Raw genomic sequence first — 9,393 nt, 5'->3', positions numbered from 1 at the left:
TTTTTATAAATTTAGTGTAGCCCACATAACTGGTGTCAGGCCCGTCATCCCCTGGCTCTCCTAGCCACTTCTGGGCCTGAGTCTGTCTTGCCAAGTGCCCTATGGTCAGCACCTATGACATGGCCATCTGTACTGTGCTTTTCCTGTACCTGGCTGAGAATGCTGGACGTATGAGCACTGGCCTATAGGATTCGGTATAGGGCTCTGCTGTTGGCACCCACAGCTGGCATGCAGGCTGCCACCTGGCTTGCATACAAGTGCCCTGTGGCGTTTGCAATGACAGCTTTGCCTGATGGTACATGTCCCAGACCATGCCCCATCCCTGTGCTACCGTGACTATATGGAGAGCCTCTCACCATCATTGGTCATCAGGGAAAGCAGGTCACAGCCGCTTTGTGCCCTGACGGGACAGCTGGTGATGGCAGGTTGTGGCACTGTGACACAGCACAGCCTCCCTGGGGAGATCTGCTCAAACTATGTGCTCCTGACTCTGTCCCAAGAGAAATGAGGGCTTGGAACCCAAACCACACCTCATCCCAGAACCCTCTAAGAATGTTCTCCAAGGCTGGGCTCCCCTGGGTTAGGCCATGGGCACCTGAGATGGGGGTTGTGACAGGCGTTCTGGAGGCTGGGGGCCAGCAGCACTGGTCTGGTGAGGGCCTACTGCTGTGTCCTCTTGCAATATGGTGGCCAGCCACTCTCGGAGACCCTCTTCCTCACGGTGTTAGTCCACTGTTGGCTGGTCACCTCCCAGCAGTCACAGTAGAGGTTACATTCTCAGCATGTGCAGTTTGAGGGACATGTTCAGGGGTTCTAATGAACTGGCTGCAGATGCCTACACCTTCACAGAGGCTCTTAGAGTTGTGTTCATGTCACACCTCTACAAATGAGCTGCCAAGTCTGAGGAGGAAAAGGCCTCACAGTCGGCTGACGAGTGTCCACGCCTTGGGCAGGGCAGGTTTGCAGAGGTATGGCTGATGTGGCGGCATAAGGACCTCACACTGTCTAGAGTCCAGGAAGGGTGCACTGCAGTCCCAAGGCACCCAGGTGGGTCCCAGTGCCCCAAGGGCAGCCATGATGCATGTCAGCCCTTTTCATTTGTCCCACATGTGTCGGAAGCCACCAGTCAGAGCTTGACTGCACAGGTGCCCATCCTTGGGGCCTGCAGCTGTGTCCTGCAGCCCAACCTGGGGCTGCTCATAGGCACCATTGTTCCCTCACCACCCTATGGGTGGGCTGCGGGCCTAGGGCACAGGGCATCTCCAAGCCAGCTGGGGTGGGGAGGCCGGGCCAGGGCCCCGGAGCTGAGGCTGCCTCACTCCCCCCCCCACCTCATTGATGGCGGGGTCCAGGCCATTCCTTGCTATAGGCACCATCTCCCAGCTGTTGGAATCTCCCCCGTGCCTGCTGACCCCTTTACGGACATCACTGTCTCCAAGGCTCCAGGTAGCAGCCCCACTTGGCCGTGCAGTCACCTGAAATATCCAGACTAGGTGACTGATGCAGAGAGACACGGGTGTGGAGGGTGTTCATGTGGCTTTCCAGCTGCTGCCACACCCACCTCTGCCCAGAGTGCCTGGGAAGAGCGTGGAGGCGGCTGCTCTGCTTCAGGTGGTAGTTGTGGGCAGTGGTATGCCCAGTCCTCGGGACAGACACTGATTGCTTCTCCTGTCCTCTGGGGGCAGAGAGGTGCCTTGGGGATCTTCGTGTCAGAGTCCTGTGTGCTCCTGGGTTTTGTTTTGTGAAGCCCAGAGCTGTGGTGGTCGGGTTGGCTGCTCTGTTCTGGCTCGGAGCTGGCCTTCTACTTTTGGGTGCTGTTGTCTCCCCACCCACCTGGGATCTCTCAGTAGCCACCTCTCTGTTTCCTTTTTATTCTTTATTCACATAAGGCTTAAGTGTGACACATAGTTTTAGGTGGCATCAAGGTAGACATTGGGGAACTTGCTGGCTGGAGACCCAGGGCTGTTGTGTAGCCTGCAGGTGCTGTCAAGGTCCCTTTATTCCCCACAGCAGCTCTGAGAAACAGAGCAGCTGAGTGTTGGCTTCAGGCTGCTCTCATTGTCCGTTTCCCACCGCTGCCACCAGTGGAATATTCTCCTGCTCGCTCCCCCACCTTCCATTCTCCTTGGCCCTGCAGCGAGCCATGGCTACATCTCCATGCCATGTCGGCTACACCCCAGAGTGCTCAGTTTTATGGGCAGCTGTTAACAGTTGAGGGTTTTTACCAGGGTGAATGTGACCATGTTGGTGAAAATGCATTTAGGGTCCCAGAAAAGCTGATACTGACCTGTTGAGTGGCAACAGTAGGCATGTAGCTGGGCTGAGGCCTGCAGGGTAGAACTTGCCCATCCGGGGCCAGCATCAGGGCTATCCCAGCCTTCCCCTGACCTGCCCCAGAACCCTTCCTGCAGTTCTGTCTGGAGCCTAGTTCCTATACACATCTCACTATGAAAGGGCCAAGTGGCCTGCAGGCTGTGTGTGGTCTCCCTAACAGCTGTCTGCTGGCAACAACACAGGTATGACCTAGATGCGTGTGACATCCAAGAGAAGTACCCAGATCTGTTCCAAGTGAACCTGGAGGTGGAGGTGGAGCCCAGGGACAGGCCAAGCTGCGAGGCCCTGCCATGGGAGAACGCAAGCATGAAGGGGCTGAACCCCAAAATCCTGTTTTCCAGCCGAGAGGAGCAGCAAGACATTCTGTCTAAGTTTGGTGAGACCCTGTAGCAGGACTAGATTCTGCTCTGCATATGTGGCCAGCGCTGTGGGGGCAGATGGGGTCCACAGGGCAACTTCTCCTGTCTGGACATTGCCTGAAGCCACCAGCTTTTGCACAGGGTCTCTCAACTCAGCTGGGGGCAGACACGGAAACTTGGCTACTCTGTGGGTCACATGGGGCACGTCTGCACCCTCCAGCCAGAGCTGCTTCATGGAGAGGGTCTGTCCCATGCTGGCCCCTGGGTCTCATGCTCTGGACATAGGTTGCTGTCAGCAAGATCCGTGCCAGGGCCTGCAGAGTTGTGCTCACAGCCACGACACTTTGAGGTCTTCTCCTTACTCCAGGGTGGTCACCAGAGCACAAGCACAGGCAGGCCTGGGCAGGTAGGACGTGTGACATCATTTGTTGGACATGTCACATGTTTCTTCCTGTTCTTGGTTTGCATTTGTTATGTTTTCTTATCTGAGGACAGTTAATTATCCTTGAAAGGAGCATGTGTGTGCATGTGTGCGTGTGATGTGTATGTGTGCATGTTGGTGTGTGTGTCACATACATGGTTGTACATGTATGTGCACATGCATCTGTGTGGCCCAGAGCAGCATTGGAGTGGACGGCAGGATTCTGCCGGAGTGCCTGGCCATCCCCATGTCCCCAAGCTGTGGCTGATGCCACCCTCTCCCCACAGGGAAGCCAGAGCTCCCCCGGCAGCCTGGCTCCACAGCGCAGTATGATGCTGAGGAGGGGTCCCCGGAAGCTGAGCCCCCTGAGTTGGACTCACCGCCAAGCAGCAGCACAGACACCAGCCACTTCCTGCACACGCTGGACTGGCAGGGTGGGCGTGCAGGGTGGGTGGGATGCTGGCCAGGGCCTCCCCTGCGGTCATACAGGCCCTAGTCCTCTCAGGGAGCTCACAGCCCAGGTCCCTGATCTAGTCCCCAGCCCAGCTGCTCAGATCAAACACCTAGCAGTGTCACACTGACCTCTCACCCCCCAGGGCGTGCCCTGCCACCTTCTGGGTGCTCCTTCCCTGTGGGGGTTGAGCTCTGTGTTAGGAGAGCAGTGGGTGGCCCTGCAGAAAGGGAAGCCCTGAAGGGGCCAAAGGAATCCTAAGGAGAATCAACCAGCTTTGCTAGCGCCTGGGGGGCGGGGGGCGGAGGCACTGGGCAGCCTGCAGATATGGGCCTGACTGGGCATGTGTGCTGGCCATGCACCTGTCACATCAGCCCCGTCCGCGGGCAGGTCTACCAGCCTGCACTTTTGTTTTCTTCACACAGAGGAAAAAGAATCCGAGATGGGTGCAGGAAACACCTCTCCCAAAGAGAACCAGTCTGCCCTGGTGGAGGACAGAAGCGGGAGTGGGGTGTCAGAGGAGGAGGATGTGCCGAGCACTGGCGAGAGCAGGATGTCCAGGGCTGAGGGCGATGGACCAGGCTCACAGGACCTGATCTTTGATGCGGGAGCCACAGCCCTGTCCCCGGAGCCCATGCCACAGGAGGACAGCGTGGACCTCCTGGGGCTGCACTCTGAGGCGGACCCCAGGCCAGCTTCTCCCACACAGACCTGCGGGGTCTCCTCCAGCAACACCGACCTCCTCAGCTGCCTCCTTGGACCCCCTGAGGCTGCTCCAGAAGGGCCGCCAGATGACCTGCTTGGCAGCAAGGCCCCACTGCTCTTGGCCAGCCCGGCTCCTCCCCTGAGTGTTTCCAGCACCCCCCGAGGAGAACCCCCTGCCCCTGGTAGGCTTTTCTGTTCTGATGCCAATTGATGGGTTGTGCAGTAAAAGCGAGGTAGAGCTTAGGTCTTCCTACTGGGAGTGGTGCCCAGAGGTGGGAAGGGCCTCCCCTGCCTAAGCTCATGGGTGGGAGCCTTGTGGTCAGGGCTGTGTCCTGGGAACTTCATGCAGGTCCCTGGGGCACTGGGCAGTGGAGCAGAGGAGGCCCCAGGCTGACCACCACCATGCCATGTGGCGCTACATCCTCCTCAGGCTGCTCTGTCCCCAGGAGGACAGGCTAATGCTTTGGTCACAGTGTCACTGTCCCTGCCTGACCCTGCAGCTGACCCATTTGACCCCTTGCTGCTGCCGTCGGACTCCGACACTCAGCCCTGCTCTAAGCCTGACCTCTTCGGCGAGTTTCTCAATTCTGACTCCGTGGTCGCCCCGCCTGCCTTCCCTGCCACCCACAGCGCCCCGCCCCCGTCCTGCAGCACTGACTTCCTGCACCTGGGTATGCAACTCACTCAGCTTGGCGGGACAAGGGGGTTTGTGCTTCATGCAGCCCCCTCAAGATGCAGCTCAGGGTCAGACATGGAGCCCTGCATCCTGGGCTGTGGGTGTGACTGGACCGTGTGGCCTCTGGAGTTCTAGGGATGCCCAGAGCTCCTTGAGGGACCTGCAGGGCCATTGCGAGGTGAGGACAGACACCACTATCTGCTCTTGGGCCTCCCCAGACCATCCCCAAACCTGGAGTATGTTCTGGATCCCCAAGGCACTCCCTCCACAGTGATGCCTCCTCTGGGCCTCAGGACAATGGCCACCCATAGGATGGCTACCTGTGCCCAGAACCTGCATGAGGCTGAGGGCTCCAAGGTCTAGACAGAGTGGTCCAGGGAACTGGTGCTGGTGAGAGCACCGCAGGAAGGCAGTGGATGGCCCTGTGTCCCTAAGACAAGGCCAGGCCCAAGAAGAGGGGAGGCCGGACCATCCCATTGCAGGGTCCTCCAGAGGGAGCTCCATCTCTTCCCTCTACTCTGCCAGCCTCCATTCCGCCAGCAGCGTCACTCCTAGCAGTCTCGGGTGATGATTGCTGTGGGCAGTGCTCAGGTGGCCCCCTTGTAAGGTGGGCAGTGTGGCCAGTGCCAGGGCCGACAGGGCTCACTGGGCCTGTGGGGTGATACCAAACACAATATCCTATCCCAGCAAGCCTACCCAGCTGGGGGCACCGCAAGCTCCCAGAGAGTGACACTTTCAAGAGAGGCAAGGGAGCGGGCTCTGGGAACACCAAAGGGGGTGGACCCTTGCAGACAGTGTCCCACCCATGTTCCTCCCTGTGCTGTGAGGTTCCGTGACCACTGACACCCTCACACCCAGCTGGTCAGACCACGTGGTGCTGTCTCAATGCCCGTCAAGAGGACGAAGCCAGTCAATGGTCCCTGAGCACAGCCCCAGTTCTGTGGCACTGGCATTGCCCAAGAGCTCAAGTTATTGACCCCAGGCCCAGAGCACAGTGGGGTTAGCCACCTGCTCACACGGGAAGGAAGAGGGGCCACCCCAGAAGGGCTGGCAGGTACTCTGGACAGTGCTCTCTTTTTCCAGGGGATCTGCCAGTGGAGCCTGTTAAGATGACAGCCTCGTCCAGCCAGCCGGACCTACTGGGAGGGTGGGGCACCTGGGCTGAAGCCACTGTGCCCGGGCCAGCCCCTACACCAGCCACTGAAGGTACGACCTTGGACCACACCTGCTGTGGCCTTGGCACCTTCTCCCATTTTACATAGAACATAACGTACAGGTCCCTCTGCCCACAAACAGAGGGCTGGGCCTGCTCCACTTCTGCAGCCTGTCTCCACTCATTCTTAGCAGTGCATGGAGATGTGGGGGACAGCACGCCCCATCTCCTGTAGGGTCCTCTGCCACTCTGTGTACATTTTCTGTGGTGTGGTTTAACCCCTTGCTTGTCGCCTGGTTCTTTGATCCACGGGGCACTGTGGCCTTTCTGTGCGCTGTGCCCGGTCTCCCTCTGAGGCAGTCTGTGACAGAATGGAATCCCCTACACTGAGGGTCAGGGCCATAGCCATTATCACGGGGCCCTGCTGAGTGTGGGTTGTATGGAGCAGTTTATGCCTGTGACAGTTGGTTCTTTTCATGCACCCATGATTTGCCCCACTAGGACAATTCTTGTAGCACTAATTGCTCTCACAGTGTGATCCGTGTGCAGCAGAGCCCACAGAGATGGGCTGTTTTAACACAGCGACTCACACTGATGCAGTTTCCTAGTACACACAAGAGTTTTGTGCGTGTGTTCTGTGGTCTGGTCATTGTGTAGTAGCATCACACCTGCAAGAGCAGTGTGTATACCTCAGTTAAAATACTTCATTGCTAAAAATACCATCGTTTGAGCCTTCTGGGAGCTATAACCCTTTTGCAGGTGGAGGGTCCCACCTTGTTATAGATGGTGCTGACTGGTCAGAGTGATGCATGCTGAAGGTCAGGGTGGCTGTGGTGATTTCTTTAAAATAGGACAGCAGTGAGGTCTGCCATGTGAATTGACTTTTCCTTCCCTGAGCGATTTCTCTGTTGCATTCAGTACTGTTTGATATCATTTTATTCACAGCAGAACTTCTTTGAAAGAGTTAATGTGAAACCTTGCCACTGTATTATCTCTTCAGGGTCTACTTTTTTTCCCCACCAAGACAGAGTCTTACTTTGTCATTTTGGGTAGAGTGCCATGGTATCATAGCTCATAGCAACCTCACTCTCCTATGCTCAAGTGATCCCTCCTGCCTTAGCCTCTTGAGTAGCTGGGACCACAGTGCCCACCACAAGACCCAGCTAGTTTTTCTATTTTTAGTAGAGAGGGAGGGACTCACTCTTGCTCAGGCTGGTCTTGAACTCCTGAGCTCAAGCAGTCCATCTGCCTTAGTGCTGGGATCACAGGTGTGAGAGCCAGTGCGCCTGGCCTAGGGTCTGCTTCTAATTCTAGAATTGCTATTTCCACCACATCTGCAGTTACTTCCTCCTCTGAAGTTTTGAACTCCTCCAAGTCATTCATGAGAGTTGGAATCTACTTGTTCTAATTTCCTGTCAGTGTTGGCACTTTGAACTCCTCCTATGAATCTTGAGTGTTCGTAGTGGCATCTGGAATGGTGGCGATTCCCAGAAGGTTTTCAGTTGTCTTTGCCCAGATTCATCAGAGGAATCACTATCTGTGGCAGCTATAGCCTTACAAAATATGTTTCATAAATAATAAAAATTGAAAGTCAGAATTACTCCCCAATCCATGGGCTGCAGAGTAGATGTGTTAGAGGCATGAAAACAGCATCCATCATTCCCTTGTGTATAAGGCTGTTTCATGTACACTGAAAATCTGTCCCTTGGTCTAGCCACCTTCCTCAGTGACATATAGTCACCTAACGAGTCAGCCTGTGTCTGACCCTGTGAAGGCAGATGTTGACTTCTCTCTATCTATGAAAGTCCAAGGTGGCCCGTTGTGTATAAGGCTGTTTCATCTACACTGAAAATCTGTCCCTTGGTCTAGCCACCTTCCTCAATGACAACAGCTGGGCCTTCTACCTAACTTGCTGCTGCTTCTCCATCAACACCTGCTGCCTCACTTTGCCCTTTTTATTTCCTTAAACCTCAGGACCAACATCTGCCAATTCCAGCTTTTCTTCTGCAGTTTCCTCAGCTCTCTCAGCCTTCATAGGATTGAAGAGTTGGGGCCTTGCTCCAGATCAGCCTTTGGCTTGAGGGGATGTTGTGGCTGGTTTGATCTTCTACCCAGACCACTCACACTTTCTCCACATCAGCAGTAAGCCTGATTCGCCTTCTTAACCATGCGTGTGCTCACTGGAACAGCACTTTTCATTTCCTTTAGGAGCTTTTCTTTGCCTTCACAACTGGGCTGACTGGTGCAAGTGACCGGCTTCTTGCCTGTCAGCCTATCTCAGCTTTCAACGTGCCTTCCTCACTGAGCTTAGTCATTTCTAGATTCTGATTACAGAATCATGAGAGACAAGATTCTTCATTAATTCTGGGAGACTATCTTGGGATTATTCATTGCCCTAGTTTCAGTGTTGTTATGTGCCAGAGAATAGGGAGGCCCAAGGTGTGGGAGCAGCTGGTCCGTGGAATGGTCAGACCACACCAGGCCTGAGTAAGTTCACTGTCCTGTGTGGTGCAACTCACGGTACCCCAGACCAGTTACAGTCACAACACCAAAGGTCACTGACCACAGACCAACATAAACAGATACAGTAATAGCACAGAAGTTTGAAAAACTGAGAATTAACAAAATGGGACACAGAGCCAGGATGTGAGTGCATGCTGTTGGAAAGTGGTCCCTATAGGCTTGCTCAGGGCGAATTGCCCCAGACCTTCAGTTTTTATTTTTTATTTTATTTATTTATTTATTTATTTTGAGACAGTTTCACTATGTTGCCCTCAGTGGCATCACAGCTCACAGCAACCTCAAATTCTCGGGCTTCAGCGATTCTCTTGCCTCAGCCTCCCAAGTATCTGGGACTACAGGCACCCACCACAACGCCTGGCTATTTTTTTGTTTTTATTGTTGTTGTTTAGCAGGCCTGGGCTGGGTTCGAACCTGCCAGCCCTGGTGTATGTGGCTGGCACCCTAACCACTGAGGTATGGGCTCTGAGCCAGACTTTCAGTTTTAAAAATCATGGTATTTATAAGGTGTGCTAGAACCAGCTGAGCCTAGATGAAGCCTATGACACATGCACCCTCTGGGTGGGTTTTACTGATTTCTTAGCCAGAAGCAGTTCTAGCCTTTAGTTCCCACTCAAGCTAGATGATAACTTTAACATATTTTGCCAGTTTGATAAGCCCTCAGTGCTCTCACTTTGCATTTCTTTTTTATGACTGGGGTTGATTATTTTGTATGTTTGTGATGATTTGTATTTTTTTGAGAATCATTTTATGTTCTTTGCTCTTTTTTTTTTT

The 9,393-nt window shown here is 54.5% G+C and overlaps 1 protein-coding gene across 1 annotated transcript in view; it reads left to right on the top strand.

The window, feature by feature from the left end:
- The window catches only part of GAK (cyclin G associated kinase), a 61,949-nt gene that overhangs the window by 44,092 nt on the left and 8,464 nt on the right, over nt 1–9,393 (top strand). Inside the window, exons 17-21 of the mRNA XM_023507700.1 lie at nt 2,455–2,710; nt 3,402–3,548; nt 3,991–4,452; nt 4,771–4,941; nt 6,030–6,152. Of these exons, the coding sequence (XP_023363468.1) occupies nt 2,455–2,710; nt 3,402–3,548; nt 3,991–4,452; nt 4,771–4,941; nt 6,030–6,152 (1,159 nt within the window). The remainder of the gene's footprint in view (nt 1–2,454; nt 2,711–3,401; nt 3,549–3,990; nt 4,453–4,770; nt 4,942–6,029; nt 6,153–9,393) is intronic.

The sequence above is a fragment of the Otolemur garnettii genome, unplaced genomic scaffold, assembly GCF_000181295.1.
Source record: "Otolemur garnettii isolate 467f Iridium unplaced genomic scaffold, OtoGar3 scaffold00198, whole genome shotgun sequence".
Taxonomy (NCBI): domain Eukaryota; kingdom Metazoa; phylum Chordata; class Mammalia; order Primates; family Galagidae; genus Otolemur; species Otolemur garnettii.
Note: the sequence above shows the minus strand (reverse complement) of the source record. Positions and strands in the feature narration are given on the sequence as shown.